General features: G+C 52.0%; 1 protein-coding gene across 1 annotated transcript; it reads right to left on the bottom strand.

Annotated features, from left to right (window-relative positions):
* Nucleotides 1-6711: 6711 nt before the first annotated feature.
* On the bottom strand, nt 6712-11890 carry DAND5 (DAN domain BMP antagonist family member 5). The gene is made up of 2 exons (XM_054464208.2): nt 11345-11890; nt 6712-8080 (listed from the first exon to the last, which is right to left on the bottom strand). Exons 1-2 carry the CDS (start codon nt 11666-11668, stop codon nt 7835-7837), a joined length of 570 nt encoding a protein of 189 aa, XP_054320183.2. The 5' UTR covers nt 11669-11890; the 3' UTR covers nt 6712-7834.
* Nucleotides 11891-19810: the final 7920 nt, after the last annotated feature.

Genomic DNA, 19810 nt, shown 5'->3' with positions numbered 1-19810 from the left:
GAGACAAAGACAGAGACAGAGATAGGGAAAGACATGGGGAATCCAAGAGGGAGAAACAATGGCAGAGACCTGGAAGGTGGAGAGAAACACACCAATGAGGAAGGACGGGTGGAGGGAGAAGACCACGGAGAGGCAGAGCCTGGGAGCAAGATGGGAGAGGAAGGGCTGGGGCAAGAGACGGGACAGGACCAGTCAGCCAATACCCCAGGACCCTCCTTGCCTGGTGTGCTGTGCTTAGCAATGGGAAAAATCAGGGGATGGGGGGTTGGGTGCAGTGGCTGACGTCTGTTATCCCAGCACTTTGGGAGGCCGAGGCGGGTGGATCATTTGAGGTCAGGAGTTCAAGAGTAGCCTGGCCAACATGGTGAAACCCTGCCTCTACTAAAAATAGAAAAATTAGCCGGGCAGTAGTGGTGGACGCCTGTAATCCCAGCTACTCGGGAGGCTGAGGCAGGAGAATCTCTTGAGCCTGGGAGGCAGAAGTTGCAGTGAGCCGAGATCACACCATCTCACTCCAGCCTGGGCAACAGAGTGAGACCCTGTCTCAAAAAAAAAAAAAATTAGGGGAATGGAGATCCCCAGACAAAGTCAGAAGTGCTGAGAGGTCGGAGGACACCCAGCCATAGAAAGACATAGCGGCCGGGTGTGATGGCTCACACCTGTAATCCCAGCACTCTGAAAGGCCAAGGTGTGTGGAATGCTTGGATCTAGGAGTTTGAGACCAGCCTGGACAACATGGTAAGACCTCATCTCTACAAAAAAACATGTTAAGGGCTGGGCACGATGGCTCACGCCCGTAATCCCAGCACTTTGGGAGGTCAAGGCGAGTGGATCACCTGAGGTCAGGAGTTCGAGACCAGCCTGGCCAACATGGCGAAACGCCATATCTACTAAAAATACAAAAAATTAGCCGGGTGTGGTGGCATGCGCCTGTAATTCCAGCTACTCGGAAGGCTGAGGCAGGAGAATCGCTTGAACCTGGGAGTCAGGGGTTGCAGTGAGCCGGGATTGCACCATTGCACTCCAGTCAGGGCAACAAGAGCGAGACATTGTCTCAAAAAAAAAAAAAAAAAAAAAAAGAAGGAAAAAGAAAAAGAAAAAAAAAGAAAAGAAAAAGAGAAAAGAAATTTTTTTAATTAGCCAAGCATGGTGTCTTGCACCTGTAGTCCTAGCTACGGCTAAGGTGGGAGGATCACTTGAGCCCAGGAGTTTGAGGCTGCAGTGAGACATGATCGCACCACTGCACTCTAGCCTGGGTGACAGAGCCACACCCTGTCCCAAGGAAAAAAAAAAGATATAGCAAGACGGAGGGTGAGATATACCCAGATGTGAGGGAATGAAGGAGAGAAACTTGGAAACAACCCCAGCTCCCTGCCCTGAGAGTGTCTGGTCCCACCTGCCCCTTCCACTCACCCTGGTTTGATACTCTTAGAAAGCATACCCTCTGTCCTACACACCTTCACACAGACCCTGATAAGACACTGTTGACACAGAGGCTCAGCCTTTAGGAACACTGCTTCTTTGTTTATTTATTTTGAGATGGAGTCTCACTCTGTCGCCCAAGCTGGAGTGCAGTGGCGCGATCTCAGCTCACTGTAACCTCTGCCTCCTGGGTTCCATCATTCTCCTGCCTCAGCCTCCCAAGTAGCTGGGATTACAGGCACATGCCACCACACCCGGCTAAGTTTTGTATTTTTGGTAGAGACCAGATTTTGCCATGTTGGCCAGGCTGGTCTCGAACTCCTGACCTCAGGTGATCCGCCCATCTCAGCCTCCCAAAGTGCTGGAATTACAGGCATGAGCCACTATGTCCAGCCATATTTATTTATTTTTGAAACAAAGTCTTGCTCTAGCACCCAGCCTGGAGTGCAGTGGCACAATCATAGCTCACTGCAGCCTCGAACTCCTGGGCTCAAGTGATCCTCCCACCTCAGCCTCCTGAGTAGCTGAGACTACAGGTGCATGCCACCATGCCCCGCTAATTTTTTAAACTTTTTGTAGAGACAGGGTCTTGCTATGTCGCCCAGGCTGGTCTTGAACTCCTAGGCTCAAATGATCCTCCCACCTTGGCCTCCCAAAGTGCTGGGACACTGCTTCTTTTTTTTTTTTTTTTTTTTTTTTTCAGATAGAGTCTCGCTGTGTCACCCAGGCTGGAGTGCAATGGTGCATGATCTCAGCTCGCTGCAACCTCTCCCTCCCAGGTTCAAGCGATTCTTCCACCTCAGCCTCCCTAGTAGCTGGGATTATAGGCACACACCACCATGCCTGGCTAATTTTTGTATTTTTAGTAGAGACACTGTTTCACCACGTTGGCCTGGCTGGTCTTGAATTCCTGACCTAGGTGATCTGCCCGCCTCAGCCTCCCAAAGTGCTGGGATTACAGGTGTGAGCCACCACACCCAGCCAGGACACTGTTTCTGACATTCCAGGACACCATCACCCAGTGACACCTCCCCCAGATGGTCCCAGTCATACCTATGGATACCTATAGATGCCTAGTGACACAATCATAGAGGCAGACACATGAATATGACACGGACTCATACGGGGGCTCCTGGTGACATCTCCCAGTTATAGACACAACCGTGTAGGTGCACTGTCTCATGAGGACCTTGTCAGACATGTGAATACAGTGAGTGGTGACCACACACCATCCAACACACAGGTTCACATTTTTGTTGTTGTTTTGTTTTGTTACATAGATGAGGGCTTGAACGCCTGGCCTCGCTTTTTTTTTTTTTTTTTTTTTTTTGAGACAGAGTCTTGCTCTTGTTGCCCAGGCTGGAGTGCAATGGCACTATCTTGGCTCACTGCAACCTTCGCCTTCTGGGTTCAAGCAATTCTCATACCTCAGGCTCCCGAGTAGCTGGGATTACAGGCATGCGCCACCACGACAGGCTAATTTTTGTATTTTTAGTAGAGACGGGGTTTCACTATGTTGGTCAGGCTGGTCTCGAACTCCTGACTTCGTGATCTGTCCGGCTGGCCTTGGGCCTCACTTTCTTATGCGCCAGGACAACAGGCCTGAGCCACAGCGCCTCCCAGGCTCACACTTCTTAGCAATGCTGTCATATATGGCCACTCCTGATGAACGGTGCACCCTCGCCTTCACACCTGGACACGTTTTCAGACACTCATTGTCACCCTCATGGACACGCGTGCCTTCAACCCTGGGTCTGACCTACTCACTGGGCAGGCACCTTGCTTGTCCCACGGTCCTGTTCAGAACGCTGTGGGGGTGCTCAGTCCAGTTCTCCACGTTTGAGTCAGTGGGGGCTGACAGATTTCAGGTCCCAGCAGAGATTGGGATGGAAGGGGAGGAAAGTAATGTCCAGCCCCCGGTCCTCCTGAAAGGGCGGGGTCCAGCTGGGCCACAGTGGTCCCAGACTCCTCCTCCAGTCGGGCAGCTTGGACCAAATGTAGACCAAGGATGTCCCCTGGTGGCCATAGGTGGTCTCTGCACCCATCCATGGAGGGATGACAGGCAGTCGCCCAGTTGCTGAACTTGTTGCTGTGGACAGAGAGGACACAGAGCACACAGGCCCAGAGACTGGAGTCCAGAAGCAGGAACGCAGATACAGAACTAAGAGCTGGTAATCCAGATCCCAGGACCCAGGATCAGCATCTAGAGTCCAATCATACCGGGTTGGGAGCGGTGGCTCACGCCTGTAATCCCAGCACTTTGGGAGGCCAAGGCGGGCAGATCACTTGAGGTCAGGAGTTCGAGACCAGCCTGACCAACATGGCGAAACCCTGTCTCTACTAAAAATATAAAAATTAGCTGGGTGTGGTGGTGGGTGCCTGTAATCCCAGCTACTCAGGAGGCTGAAGCAGGAGAATCACTTGAACCTGGGAGGCGGAGCTTGCAGTGAGCTGAGATCGTGCCACTGCCCTCCAGCCTGGGCAACAGAGTGAGACTCCATCTCAAAAAAAAAAAAGATTTCAATCATACCAAGATCTACAGTCCAGATCCACGAACTCAGCCAGGCGCGGTGGCTCACAGTTATAATCTCAGCATTTTGGGAGGCCAAGGTGTGAGGATCACTTGATGCCAGGAGTTTGGGACACCATAGGCAACATAGCAAGACTTTATCTCTACAAAAAACTTAAAAATTAGCTGGGTGTAGTGGCACATGTCTGAGGTTGCAGTGAACTATGATGGTGCCACTGAAACCATACTCCAGGATTCAGATTCCAAAAATCTAGATCCTATTACTCAAAACTAGAATCCACCAGACCCAGAATCTAGCTCCAAGAATTTAGAATCCAAAGGCTACTTTACAAAATTGAGAGTTTTTGTTTTTTTGTTTTTTTTTTTGAGACAAGGTCTGGCTCTATCACCCAGGCTGGAATGCAGTGGCGCAATTGGCTCACTGCAACCTCTGCCCCCCAGGCTCAAGCCATTCTCCCACCTCAGCCTCCTGAGTAGCTGGGGTTCCAGGTACACATCACCATGCCCAGCTAATTTTTTTTTTCTTTTGAGATGGAGTCTTGCTTTGACGCCCAGCCTGGAGTGCAGTGTTGCCATCTTGGCTCACTGCAACCTCCGCCTCCTGGGCTCAAGCAATTCTCCTGTCTTGGCCTCCCAAGTAGCTGGGATTACAGGCACGCGCCACCACGCCTGGCTAATTTTTGTATTTTTAGTAGAGACAGGGTTTCGCCATGTTGGCCAGGCTGGTCTTGAACACCTGACCTCAGGTCATCCACCCGCCTCAGCCTCCCGAAGTACTGAGATTACAGGCATGAGTCACTGTGCCCGACGCCCAGCTAATTTTTTATATATTTTTATGGAGACATAGTTTGGCCATTTTGGCCAGGCTGGTCGTGAACTTGTGAGCTCAATGAATCCACCCGCCTTGGCCTCCCAAAGTGCTGGGATTACAGGCGTGAGACTCCTCACCCAGCCAAAATCCAGATTCTTAAGCCATCCTCAGAGCCCTCCAGATCACAGCCATGTAGCAGGAGTTGGCGAAGACAGAAACAAAGGGATAGCTGAGGAGCTCAGCAGTACCACACATGGCCTCTCCCAAAGCTGATACCCCCTCCCAACCTAGCCCTGTGCCTTTACACACACACACACACACACACACACACACACACAAAAAACCCATCAGGTTGGGTGTGGTGGCTCACGCCTATAATCCCAGCACTTTGGGAGGCCAAACTAGAAGGATGGCTTGAGCCCAGGAGTTCGAGACCAACCTGGGCAACATAGTGAGACCCTGTCTCTACAAAAAAATAAACAAAATTAGCTGGGCGTGGTGGCATGAGCCTGTAGCCCCAGCTACTCAGGAGGCTGAGGAGGGAGGATCACTTGAGCCCAGGAGTCTGAGGCTGCAGGGATCGGGTCATGATCACTCCACTGCACTCCAGCCTGGGTGACAGGGCGAGATCCTGACTCAAATAATAATAATTAATCCTACTAATAAAAGAAAAACAAAGACACACCATCATCCAAAGACACACCTTCCTCCGTACGTTCTTGTCCCAGCATGCAGATGCATGAACATCTGTGCACCCACAAAATCTCAGAGCTCCGCCCCCAGCCATCCCACCAAACTCCTAGACACACAGTCACCATGGAGACGCACACAAACCTACGATTTCCAGCCCTGCACCCGGACACACTTGAAGAATTGTGGAGACTGGGATGGGTGTGCACGTACACAGACACACACAGACATAGTCCCCTAAGAAGCTCTACGCCTTGGCAGCCACGCAGCCCCTGGGAAGGGGACCCCAGGGATGGGGCTCACCGCACAACCCCATGCCCACCCCAGCCCTCCCCTGCCTGGCCGGCTGGCGGGCTTTAATACAGATGCCAAACTCATAATTGTAACTGAGGGTGACAAGGTCACCTTGAGCCCCAGATGCTCGTGCGGTGACAGATGGCGTTGGCAAACCTGATTAGCGGCCCCCGTGCCAGCGCCTGTGGCACCTGCATCCCCTGCCCCTCCCCCGCTCCCCCAGCACTCATTACCCACCCATTACTGGGCCTGGGGGGTGGGGTGGGGGCCGGCTGGCACTGCCCGGGAGGGGGCAGGGACTCTGGGGGCCCCCCTGGCACCAAGGTTCCCAGCTGGCTACCCTGGCTGGCAGGAGGTAGGCACAGCAGAGGGAGGGAAGGCAAACGCCTCATGCCCACCGGAGGGGGGCTTGCCCATGGTGCCAGGGCTGAGCTGCCCACTCGGACACTGCCTGGGGTTTGGCACAGAACTCTGGAGGGAACAGGGATGGGGCAGCCCCCCCAGAGCCCTTCATGACCCTCCCCTCCAGGGCCCTTCGAGCAAGGGGCCTTGGGAGCTGCCTGCCTGGCCCGTTCCCATCTCTCTGGGAGGCCTGCGAGGTCAGGGGTCTCAGGCTCCCACGCCCCGCTGGCCCATCTGTTTCCTCGGGTCCCCTCCTGCTCCCCTCACCTGAGGCCTTCCTTCCTGAGGCAGGAAGAGGGCTGAGAAGGGCCCGGCCGGCTCCCCGCCCCACGCTCCGGGGGGCATTTGGAGGCAACACTGACAACGCCACATGTCCCTGCGTCTGTGCCAGACAGGCCCATCTGCCAGGGCCCTGGTTCCAGCCGCCCAAAGCCAGGCCGCCCTCGCCCGCTGAAGACCCTGAGCCCCAGCTGGGGAGGGAGCACTCAGATGCCCACACCCTGTCATGGGGCCACCCATTCCCAGGGAACCCCAGTTGGAGGAACGAACAGATGCACATATAGACAGCTGGATTCAGCCAACCTTTATGGTTTCTGTGGAATGCCACGCCAGGCGTGGGGCTCTGTGGAGACTCAGGTGGGGGGTCTGAGAGGGACACAGCAACCACTATCAAGGCAAGAGGCAGCTGGGAACACGAGGGTCCTGCCTCTGTCTCAAGGACCCCAGGATTTCCCCCAGCAGCTGTCTGCCTGCCTGCTTTGGTTTGCATTTTTGGTTTGGGTTTTTTTTTTTCTTTTTTGGTGTCCCTAGGCCGAGGTCATCGCTGTGTCTCTCGGTCTGGGTGGGGCCATCTACCATCCCTGCAACTGGGAGTGTCTTTGACCTCATTCTATAAGAGACAGTTCAGCCTAATGATTAACAGTGGATTTGGTCCCAGCACTTTGGGAGGCCGAGGTGGGCAGATCACCTGAGGCCGGGAGTTTGAGACCAGCCAGGCCAATATGGTGAAACCCTGTCTCTACTAAAAATACAAAAAATTAACTGGGCATGGTGGCGGGAGCCTGTAGTCCCAGCTACTCGGGAGGCTGAGGCAGGAGAATTGCTTGAGCCTGGGAAGTGGAGGTTACAGTGAGCCAAGATCGCGCCATTGCACTCCAGCCTGGGTGACAGAGAGAGACTCTGTCCTTAAAAAAAAAAAAAAAGGCCAAGGCAGGCAGATCATGAGGTCAGGAGATCGAGACCATCCTGGCTAACGTGGTGAAACCCTATCTCTACTAAAAATGCAAAAAATTAGCCGGGCGTGGTGGTGGGTGCCTGTAGTCCCAGCTACTCGGGAGGCTGAGGTAGGAGAATGGCATAAACCCGGGAGGCAGAGCTTGCAGTTAGCTGAGATCGCGCCACTGCACTCCAGCCTGGGTGACAGAGCAAGACTCGGTCTCAAAAAAAAAAAAAAAAAGTGAATTGTCAATCATTGTGTGCTGTGACTATCAGTGGTGCAACTCCAGGACGGGCACTGTGTCTAGTGTCTGGGGAGCAGGGTGAGGACTCTGGGGACCTGTCTGCCTAACTGTGCATCCCTGGTCTCTTGACCCAGAGTACATCATCCAGGTCCACGTCTTTCTTGGTCCATCTCCCCTCATCTCTCCAAGGTGCGTGTCTCCGTGCACCCATCCACGATGCTCAGTTCATGCTTTCGGGCTGCAATGACACCCCTCGATCAGCATGGTGGATATCTTCACCCGTCGACGGGAGGCTGAGCTGCCAGTGAGACACCACAGGACCACGGGTGCCCAACGCTTGCGAGCAGGCATACAGCTGTTGCACAGGATTAGTGGGGTGGGGTCCGAGCCAGGGATGTAGAGAGAGGAGCAACGACCAAAGCACAGATGATTTCGGAGGCGTATGGCTGAGCAGCCGGGCCGGGAGAACACCTGGGGCCGGAGGCATGGAGACGATCAGGGTGGCGGAGTTTGGGGCCAGAGTGGCAAGGATAATCACCTGTCCACTTCCACCCCACCTTGACAGGCATGGATGCTGCAGCCAGGCTGCCTGGGTTCAAATCCTGACTCTGCCGTCTCTTGGCTGAGACATGGGGCAAATTACTTGGCCTCTCTGAGCTTTTGTTTCCTCACCTGTAAAATCATTGAAATTCAACAAGGGCCGGGCGCGGTGGCTCACGCCTGTAATACAGCACTTTGGGAGGCCAAGGCGGGCAGATCACGAGGTCAGCAGATCAAGACCATCCTGGCTAACACGGTGAAACCCTGTCTCTACTAAAAATACAAAAAATGAGCTGGGTGTGGTGGTGGGCGCCTGTAGTCCCAGCTACTCAGGAGGCTGAGGCAGGAGAATGGTGTGAACCCAGGAGGCGGAGCTTTTAGTGAGCCAAGATCACGCCACTGCACTCCAGCCTGGGGACAGAGCGAGACTCCATCTCAAAAAAAAAAAAAGAAATTCAACAAAGACAGCCAGGCGTGGTGGCTCAAGCCTGTAATCCCAGCATTTTGGGAGGCTGAGGTGGGCGGATCACTTCAGGCCAGGAGTTTGAGACCAGCTTGGCCAATATGGCAAAACCCTGTCTCTACTGAAAATACAAAACTTAGCCGGGCATGGGCGCGTACACCTGTAATCCCAGTTACGTGGGAGGCTGAGGCGGAAGAATTGCTTGAACCTGGGAGGCGGAGGTTGCAGCGAGCCGAGATCATGATTGCACTCTAGCCTGGGTAACAGAGCGAGACTCTGTCTCCAAAATAAATAAACAAATTAATTAATTAAATGAGAAAAAGAAGAAATCACTTTAGGCCTTTCAACAAAGAGGACTAATTCAGGGAATTTGTTACCTGGGAGTTAAAAGCCAAGGGCGGGATGTGGTGGCTTGAGACCAGCCTGGGCAATATAGTAAGACCCTGTCTCTACAAAGAAATTAAAAAAAAAAAATTAGCTGAGCTAGCCAGGCACGGTGGCTCACGCCTATAATCCCAGCACTTTGGGAGGCCGACGCGGGCAGATCACGAAGTCAGGAGATCGAGACCATCCTGGCTAACATGATGAAACCCCGTCTCTACTAAAAATACAAAAAAATTAGCCAGGCATGGTGGTGGGCGCCTGTGGTCCCAGATACTCGGGAGGCTGAGGCAGGAGAATGGCGTGAACCCAGGAGGCGGAGTTTGCAGTGAGCTGAGATGGCCCCACTGCACTCCAGCCTGGGTGACAGAGTGAGACTCCGTCTCAAAAAAAAATTAGCTGGGCTAATGTTGTGCATCTGTAGGCCTAGCTACTCAGAAGGCTGAGGCTGGAGGATTGCTTGATCCTAGGAGTTCAAGTCTGCAGTGAGCTATGATCGCACCACTGTACTCCAGCCTGGGTGACAGAGTAAGACCCTGTCTTTAACAAAAAACATGAAAAGGCCGGTGTGGTGGCTCACGCCTGTAATCCTGGCACTTTGGGAGGCTGAGGTGGGTGGATCATTTGAGGTCAGGAATTCAAGACCATCCTGGCCAACATGGTGAAACCCCCGCCTCTACTAAAAATACAGAAATTAGCCGAGCATGGTGGCAGGCACCCGTGGTCCCAGCTACTCGGGAGGCTGAGGCAGGAGAATTGCTTGAACCCAGGAGATGGAGGTGCAGTGAGCCGAGATTGCGCCACTGTACTCCAGCCTAGGCAACAGAGTGAGACTCTGTCTCAAAAAACAAAAACATGAAAAGAAAAGTAAAGAAGGCCGGGTGCAGTGGCTCATGCCTGTAATCTCAGCACTTGGGGAGGCCGAGGCAGGTGGATCATGAGGTCAGTAGTTTGAGACCAGCCTGACCAACATGGTGAAAGTCCGTCTCTACTAAAAATACAAAAATTAGCTGGGCATGATGGCGTGTGCTTGTAAAACCAGCTACTCGGGAGGCTGAGGCAGGAGAATCACTTGAACCCCGGAGGCGGAGGTTGCAATGAGCTGAGATCGCGCCATTGCACTGCAGCCTGGGCGGCAGAGCAAGACTCCGTCTCAAAAATAAAATAAAATAAAATAAATAATAAGAAAAGAAAAGAAAAGCCAAGCAGGATATGATGATAAGATGGCCTGATGATGGTACCAGTAGGAAGCCAACTAGCACCCTAGGGGTAAGGGACAGCAGTATCACAGGAGCCCAGAAGCATCCAACAGAAAGCCCTTAGCCCACTGCCTGGCACAAAGTAGGTGCTCAATGCATGTTAGTTCCTCCTATGATCCCCTCCAAGTGGATCTATCATCTCTCCCCCAAATCCTGGTCCTTCTCTGCTTAAATCCTGAGCCACCTTCCTATAAGAGACTTCTCATTGGCCTGGCACGGTGGCTCACGCCTGTAATCCCAGCACTTGGGGGGCCGAGGCAGGCGGATCACCTGAGGTCAGGAGTTCCAGACCAGCCTGGCCAACATGGCCAAACCACGTCTCTACAAAAAGTACAAAAATTAGCCGGACATGGTAGTGCACATCTGTAATCTCAATTACTTGGGAGGCTGAGGCACGAGAATCGCTTGAGCCCAGGAAGTGGAGGTTGCAGTGAGCCGAGATTGTACTGCTGCCCTCTAGTCTGGGTGACAGAGTGAGACTCTGTCTCAAAAAAAGAAAGAAAGAAAGAAAGTTGGTATATCAAGCAAGAGACAGGGGCTCACACCTAGAACTCAGGAGGCTGAGGTGGGAGGATTGCTTGAGGCCAGAAGCTCAAGACTAGCTTGGGCAACATAGCGAGACTCCCATGTGTAAAAAAACAGAAAGAAAGTTGGTGTCTGAGGAAAAGGAGGCCGATGTGTAGAAGCAAAGTAAGTGAGGGGGGAGAGTGGGAGGAGGTGAAATCAGGGAGGTAACAGGATCAGAGAGTACAGAAATTTGTGGGCTGTGAGGAGGACTTGGGCTTTTGTTCTGAGTAAAGTGGGAGCCATGCAGGCTTCTGGGGGAGGAGGAACCAGCTCTGACTCTGGTGTTCACAGGCGCCCTCTGGCTGCTGAGTGGAAAAATAGACTTGGGGGTGGAGAGGGGCATGATAGTGGAATCAAGGAGACCAGGACAGAGGAGGCTTGGGTCGCATTTTACAAGGGAGGAAACTGAGGCACGGAGACATTCAGGTGGAGGATACAGGACGTGAATCCAAATCTTTCTTGGGCCACAGCCTGTGCCTTCTGCCAATGGTGAGACCCAGCCCTCTCCTCCCCACACCCACTCACCTGAAAGAAGGGCACAGCCTTACACATCCCCTGGATCACTTCCTGAGGGTTCAGCGGCAGAGTCACAGCAGCCACCTCGTCTTGCCCACCCTGCAGCCTGCCCATCCCCAGCTGCCTGGCTTTCTGCAGGCCCAAGAAGGCCTTCCAGCTCCCAAGGGCAGGAGCTGGCACCAGTAGGGGTGGGGCCCCTGGGCCCAGAGCCCAGGTCTGATTGGCTGCAGCCCAGGACTGAGGCCGGTGAGACTGGGGTTCAGGCCTCCCTAAGCCTGTAGGCAGGGCCCTGCTAAGCAGGCACAGAAGAGTGGATAGCCGGCCAAGGAGCATCTGCTTGTTCGTGCGTCTGTCTGTCCGTCTGTCTGTCCAGGACTGGGCTCAAGGTCACTAGCAGTCGACCCTGCTGTCTGGTGAGTGGCATCTGAGCCCTCTGAACCTGCTTTAAATCTCTCGGCCCCTCCTGGATAGCCTGGGAGGCATTTCTGTAGACCCACAGCGGGGGAGGAGAGTAAATTCAGACCAGCTGGGTTCCCACACCTCCTCCCAACTTGCTGAGAGACATGGGGGCTGGTCCTGCTGTGTGCGAGCTGTGGGGACCAGGAAAGACAGGTTTGGGGCCAGGGGCCGAGACACACAATGTCTGAAGACCCTAGGCAGCTGCATTTCCAGTCCTGGGACCCCGATTCTCCAATTAGCAAAAGCACACTTTGGGCCAGGCTCAGTGGCTCACACCTGTAATCCCAGCACTTTGGGAGGCCGAGACAGGAGGATCACCTGACGTCAGGAATTCAAGACCAGCCTGGTCAACATGGTGAGACCTCGTCTCTACTTTAAAAATACAAAAATTGGCCGGGTGCGGTGGCTCACGCCTGTAATCCCAGCACTTTGGGAGGCCGAGGTGGGCAGATCACGAGGTCCAGAGATCGAGACCATCCTGGCTAACATGGTGAAACTCCGTCTCTACTAAACATACAAAAAATTAGCCGGGCGTGGTAGCGGGCGCCTGTAGTCCCAGCTACTCGGGAGGCTGAGGCAGGAGAATGGCCTGAACCCAGAAGGCGGAGCTTGCAGTGAGCGGAGATCACGCCACTGCACTCCAACCTGGGCGACAGAGCGAGACTCCGTCTCAAAAAAAAAAAAAATACAAAAATTCACCAGTTGCAGTGGCTCACGCCTGTAATCCCAGCACTTTGGGAGGCCGAAGCGGGCAGATCATGAGGTCAGGAGTTTGAGACCAGCCTGACCAACATGGTGAAACCCCGTCTCTACTAAAAATACAAAAAAAATTAGCTGGACGTGGTGGTGGGCACCTGTAATCCCAGCTACTCAGGAGGCTGAGGCAGGAGAATCGCTTGAACCCAGAAGGCGGAGCTTGCAGTGAGCCGAGATCGCGCCACTGCACTCCAGCCCGGACAACAAGAGTGAGACTCTGTCTCAAAAAAAATTAAAAAATAAATAAAATAAAAATACAAAAATTATGGCCAAGCGCGGTGGCTCACAGCTGTAATCCTAGCACTTTGGGAGGCTCAGGCGGGCAGATCACCTGAGGTCAGGAGTTCGAGACCAGCCTGGCCAACGTAAGTGAAACCCCGTCTCTACTAAAAATATGAAAAGTAGCCAAGCGTGATGTCACATGCCTGTAATCCCAGCTACTCGGGAGGCTGAGGCAGGAGAATAGCTTGAACCCGGGAGGCGGAGGTGTAGTGAGCCGAGATCGCGCCACTGCACTCCAGACTGGGCAACAGAGTGAGACTCCGTCTCAAAAAAAAAAAAAAAATAGCATACCTTGCAGCCAGGTTTCTCCAGTTCAGCCCAGGCATTGCAATTTCCTGGCTGTGCAACCTTGAGCAAATCCCTTAACCATCCTGGTCCCTACCTTCTTCTTCTGTAATATGAAGATAAAACAGTCCCTATCTCATTGGGTTATTCTGAGGACTCAAGGAGGTAATTTATGTAAGGAGCTTAAAACAGAGGTTCCTACACAGTAACACCATGAATCAGCTCTGAGTAACATTATTGTTGCTGGGGTTTTTTGTTTTTTTTTTTTTTTTTTTTTTTAGACAGAGTCTCACTCTGTCTCGTCTCACTGCAAACTCCGCCTCCTGGGGTCAAGTGATTCTCCTGCCTCAACCCCCCAAGTAGCTGGGATTACAGATATGAACAACTATGCCCAGCTAATGTTTGTATTTGTAGTAGAGACTATGTTGGCCAGGCTGGTCTCGAACTCCTGACCTCAAGTCATCCGCCCACCTCAGCCTCCCAAAGTGCTGGGATTACAGGCATGAGCCACCACGCCCTGCCAGTTCTTTTTATTTTATTATTTCTTTATTTGACACAGGGTCTCACTATGTTGCCCAGGCTGGTCTTGCAGAGCAGGTCTGAAAATGCTGGGAATACAGGCACAGGAGGCTATCTTGCCTGATTTGTTTTTCTCTTTTTCTTTTTCTTTTTTTTTTTTTGAGACAGTCTCCCTCTGTCATCCCCAGGCTGGAGTGCAGTGGTGTGATCTCAGCTTACTGCAACCTCCGGCTTCTGGGTTCAAGCAATTCTCCTGCCTCAGCCTCCTGAGTAGTTGGGACTACAGGCCCCTGCCACCATGCCTGGCTAATTTTTTTTTTTTTTTTTTTTTGTATTTTAGTAGAAATGGGGTTTCCCCATGTTGCCCAGGGTAGTCTTGAACTCCTGAGGTCAGGCAATCTGCCCGTCTTGGCCTCCCAAAGTGCTGGAGTTACAGGTGTAAGCCACCGCACCTGGCTTTTTTTTTTTTTTTTTTTTACAGGGTCTTGTTCCGTCACCCAGGTTGGCATGCAGTCCCACAATCGCAGCTCACTGCAGCCTCAACCTCCCAGACTCAAGGAATCCTCCTGCTTCAAACCGACCAAATAGCTGAGACTACAGGTACACAACACCATCCCTGGCTGATTTTTAAATTTTCACAGAGACGGGGTCTTACTGTGTTACCAGGTTTGTCTCAAACTGCTGGCTTCAAGTGATCCTCCTGCCTCAGCCTCCCAAAGTGCTGAGATTAAAGGCACATGCTACCTTGCCCAGCTGTTTTTTGTTTTTTTTTTTCTTTAACACTTAGTATAGGCCAGACTTAATCCTGAGCCCTGGTGATACAGGAGGACAAGACAGAAAATGGGTCCTCACTGCCATGGATTTTACACTGGCAGACAACAGACAATAAAAGATAATTAAGGGGCCGCACGCAGTGGCTCATGCTTGTAATCCGAGCACTTTGGGAGGCCGAGGAGGGCAGATAACTTGAGGCCAGGAGTTCAAGACCAGCCTGGACAATATGGCGAAACCCCATCTCTACTAAAAAATACAAAAATTAGCCAGGCAAGGCCGGGCGCGGTGGCTCGCACCTGTAATCCCAGCACTTTGGGAGGCTGAGGCGGGTGGATCACCTGAGGTCGGGAGTTCAAGACCAGTCTGACCAACATGGAGAAACCCCGTCTGTACTAAAAATACAAAATTAGCCAGGCGTGGTGATGCATGCCTGTAATCCCAGCTACTCGGGAGGCTGAGGCAGGAGAATCGCTTGAACCCGGGAGGCGGAGGTTGCGATGAGCCGAGATCACACCATTGAACTCCAGCCTGGACAAGAGTAAAACTGCATCTCAAAAAAAAAAAAAAAAAAAAAAAAAAAAATTAGCCGGGTGTCGTGTCATGAGCCTGTAACCCCAGCTACCTCTGGAGACTGAGGCACAAGAATTGCTTGAACTCGGGAGGGGAAGGTTGCAGTGAGCCAGATCGCACCACTGCACTCCAGCCTGAGTGACAGAGTGAGACCTTCTCAAAAATATTAATAATAATAATAATAAAGATCATTTCAGAGTCTTGATTAAGAAGCTGCTAAAATTGATGTTCCTTAGAGGCGTCAGGGCGGGGGCTTCTGTCTCCAGGGTGGTCAGGGAAGGCCTCCCCGAGTAGGTGGCATTTTTACAGACACCTGAGATGGCGCTGGAGGCGGTGGGAACAGCTTGGTGTGGGGGTGGAGGTTGGGAGTGTTAGAAGCAGATAAAGAGGGTGAGAGTTGTATCCCAGGCTTTGGGGCCCCGGAGGTGTCTGGGGGGTCCTGGCTGGATCCTGGCACCTCTATCTCGCACCCAGGTGAGGAGCTTGGAGGCCGCGGGGGCCGTGGGAAGAGACCAGGCCAGCCTTTCCCGCGCCCTCCCCTCCACGGAGCTGCGAGTGCGATGCGGCGTGCTCGCCCTCTGGCGGCGGCTCCCGGGACTGCGCGGCGGCCGCGCCCAGTACACCCGCCTCCCAGACGCCAAGCCTGGAGGGGCGGGCGTGCTTCCCACCCAGCTCTGCTACATCCTAGCTCCTGACTGTCCCCCAACCTGCCCTTCTGCTGTCCTCTAGACCCAGTTAAAGGCAGCTCTGTCCTGCCAGGTGCTAAGGCTCCAAACTTTGGAGAGCACCTTTGACCGATCTCTTTCTCTAACACCCATCCCCGCCCCCAATCTTATATGACAGTAACTCCAGTCAGCTCCAGAATCTACCCAGAATCCGCCCGCTTCTCATCCACTCCTTGTTCCCCTGGACAGTGGGGACAAGTTCCCCCTTATCCTACCTGGATCAGTGCAGTCGCTTCCTTCCAGGTCTCCCAGTTCCCGCCCTGGCCACCAGCCCCCCCACAGTCTATTCCCCCCACAGCGGCCAGAGGGCGTCTGGGAGCACCTGAGTCAAGATTGGTCCCTCTGATGAGAACCCTCCATGGCTCTCATCTCCCTCAGAAAAAAGCCTCAGGAGGAGGCCCACGAGGATGTGCCCCCATCACCTGCCAACCCTCGTCTCCCCACAAGCCCCCCTTTTCTCCCTCCAGCCACACTTGCTCATTCCATTTTCCCAAACGTACCAGGCACACCCTGTAATACTATGCCAGCTATACAAGAATGCAGAAGCTCTTTAAGTTTCAGCATGGAAAGATATCCCCCCAAAAATTAACTAAAAAGGAAAAAGTTCAGAATAGGCTATCATTCTAACCTTTTGGGGAAAGAGAAAATAATAATTTACAGCTATTGTTTACTTGTATTTGCATGTTGCAAAAAGCAGCCAGGTTTTCCTGCTGAGGAGGGAGATGGTATGAGGGAGCCTCACTCTAGACTATAAAAATTGTGGCCAGGCACGGTGGCTTACACCTGTAATCCCAGCATTTTGGGAAACCAAGGCAGGCAGATCGCGAGGTCAAGAGATCGAGACCATCCTGGCCAACATGGTGAAACCCCGTCTCTACTAAAAATACAAAAATTGGCCGGTCGCGATGGCTCACACCTGTAATCCCAGCACTTTGGGAAGCCAAGGCAGATGAATCACGAGGTCAGGAGATCGAGACCATCCTGGCTAACACAGTGAAACCCCATCTGTACTAAAAATATTTTTAAAATTAGCCAGGTGTTGTGGTGGGCACCTGTAGTCCCAGCTACTCGGGAGGCTGAGGCAGGAGAATGGGGTGAACCCGGGAGGTGGAGCTTGCAGTGAGCCGAGATCCCACCACCGCACTCCAGCCTGAGCGACAGAGCAAGACTCCGTCTCAAAAAAAACAAACAAACAAAAAAACCAACAACTTAGCTGGGTATGGTGGTGCGTGCCTGTAGTCCCAGCTACTCAGGAGACTAAGGCAGGAGAATCACTTGAACCCAGGAGGCAGAGGTTGCAGTGAGCCGAGATCATGCCACTGCACTCCAGCCTGGCGACAGAGTGAGACTCCGTCTCAAAAAAAAAAAAAAAAACATTGCTTTAATCAGGCCAGGCACGGTGGCTCACGCCTATAATCCCAGCACTTTGGGAGGCCGAGGTGGGCAGATCACCTGAGGTCAGGAGTTGGAAACCAGCAGGGCCAACATGGTGAAACCCTGTGTCTACTAAAAATACAAAAAAACTAGCCGGAAGCCATCTCAGCTACTCGAGAGGCTGAGGCAGGAGGATGGCTTGAATTTGGGAGGTGGAGGTTGCAGTGAGCCAAGATTGTGCCACTGCACTCCAGCTTCGGCAACAGAGCAAGACTCAATCTTTAAAAAACAAACAAACAAAAAAAAACGCTTTAATCTCATGACTCTTAGCAGATGATTTTTTAAATTATTTTAACTATGTGCAATGTACTGTCAATTCAACAGGAAACTTAAGAAAAAGTCTCCCTGTCCTCCTAGAAATAACCACTGTTACTTTCTTGTAAATATTTATATATTTATCTCTTCTAGTCTCTTGTTTTTTAACACAAATGTGCCCAGGCTGGAATGCAGTGGTGCAATGATAGCTCATTGCAGCCTCGACCTCCTAGATTCAAGTGATCCTCCCTCCTCAGCCTCTAATTAGCTAGGATTACAAGCACGCACCACCATGCCTAACTAATTAAAAAAAAAAAAAAAATTCAGGGCCAGGCACTCCAGCCTGGACAACAGAGACTCCATCTCAAAAAAAGAAAACAAACAAAAAAAGATGCTATGCACTTCAATCTTGTTTTCTTGAGACTCAGCCACCATTCTGTGAGGAAGCCTAAATTGGCCCATGCAGAGAGACCTCTGTGTAGATACACTAGCTGACAGTCCCGCTGAGGCCCCAGCCAGCATCAGTCATTAGACATGAATGAATGATGTTTCCTGATGATTCTGGCTGCCAGGTTTCAGGTTGCCCCAACCTTCAGATCTTCCCAGCTGTGGCTGCAGATAGCAGTGAGCAGGGACAAGCTATCCCCACTGAGCCGAACAGAAAATCCTGATCCACAGAATCCATGGGCTTAATAAAATGGAAAAGTTTGTTGGCAGCAATTGGAGCCAGAACACTGGTACATACACACATGTATATGTGCCAGAAATGAAAGTTTTGTAAAACAATACTTATGCTTACTACAGTGTGATAGTAATTACTAGAAACAATCTGGTAATTTTATTCTATGCTACTTTATTTCATTAAGAATAAAAACCTGAGGCCGGGCACAGTGGCTCACGCCTGTAATCCCAGCACTTTGGGAGGCCAAGGTGGGTGGATCACAAGGTCAGGAGATCGAGACCATCCTGGCTAACACGGTGAAACCCCGTCTCTACTAAAAATACAACAACAACAACAACAATTAGCCAGGTGTGGTGGTGGGCGCCTGTAGTCCCAGCTACTTGGGAGGCTGAGGCAGAAGAATGGCATGAACCCGGGAGGCGAAGCTTGCAGTGGGCTGAGATCGCACCACTGCACTCCAGCCTGGGCAACAGAGCGAGACTCCATCTCAAAAAAAACAAAAGAAAAAAGGAATAAAAACCTGGCCGGTCACAGTGGCTCACGCCTGTAATCCCAGCACTCTAGGAGGCCAATGCGGGTGGATCACAAGGTTGAGAGCTCAAGACCAGCCTGGCCAACATGGTGAAACCCTGTCTCTACTAACAATACAAAAATTATCTGGGCATGGTGGCCCGTGCCTGTAATCCCAGTTACTCAAGAGGCTGAGGCAGGAGAATTGCTTCAACCTGGGAGGCAGAGGTTGCAGTGACTCGAGATTGCACCACTGCTCTCCAGCCTGGGTGACAGAGCAAGACTCCGTCTCAGGGGGGAAAAAAAGAATAAAAGCCTCAGCACTTTGGGAGGTGAAGGTGGGCAGATCATTTGAGGCCAGGAGTTTGAGACCAGCCTGGCCAACATGGTGAAATCTCATCTCTACTAAAAATACAAAAAAAATTAGCTGGGTGTGGTGGTGCACACTCCTGATCTCAGGTGATCCACCCACCTTGGCCTCCCAAAGTGCTGGGGTTATAGGCGTGAGCTACCGTGCCCAGTCATACTCCCAGTTACTTGGGAAGCTGAGGCAAGATAATCGCTTGAACCTAGCAGAGGTTGCTGTGAGCCAAGATCGTGCCACTGCACTCCAGCCTGGACGACACAGTAAGATTCTATCTCAAAAAAAAAAAAAAAAAAAAAAAAAGAAGAAGAAGAAGAAGAAATGCTGTACACCCATGTTCATAAGATCATTATTCACAATAGGCAAAAATTGGAGGCAGCCCAAATGTCCACATACAGATAAATGGATAAACAAAATGTAGTCCATTCTTTTTTTTGTTTGTTTCCTTTGGAGACGGAGTCTGGCTCAGTTGCCCAGGCTGGAGTGCAGTGGCGCAATCTCGGCTCACTGCAAGCTCCGCCTCCCGGGTTCATGCCATTCTCCTGTCTCAGCCTCCCGAGTAGCTGGGACTACAGGCGCCCGCCACCACGCCCAGCTAATTTTTTGTATTTTTAGTAGAGACAGGGTTTCGCTGTGTTAGCCAGGATGCTCCCTATCTCCTGACCTTGTGATCTGCCTGTTTCGGTCTCCCAAAGTGCTGGGATTACAGGCGTGAGCCACCGTGCCCGGACGCTTTTTTTTTTTTTTTTTTTTTTGAGACGAAGTCTCAATCTGTCACCCAGGCTAGAGTGCAGTGGCGCTATCTTGGCTCACTGCAATCTCCACCTCCTGGGTTCAGGCGATTCTCCTGCCTCAGCCTC

The sequence above is a fragment of the Pongo pygmaeus genome, chromosome 20, assembly GCF_028885625.2.
Source record: "Pongo pygmaeus isolate AG05252 chromosome 20, NHGRI_mPonPyg2-v2.0_pri, whole genome shotgun sequence".
Classification (NCBI taxonomy): Eukaryota; Metazoa; Chordata; class Mammalia; order Primates; family Hominidae; genus Pongo; species Pongo pygmaeus.
This window is presented reverse-complemented; position numbering and strand designations above follow the sequence as displayed.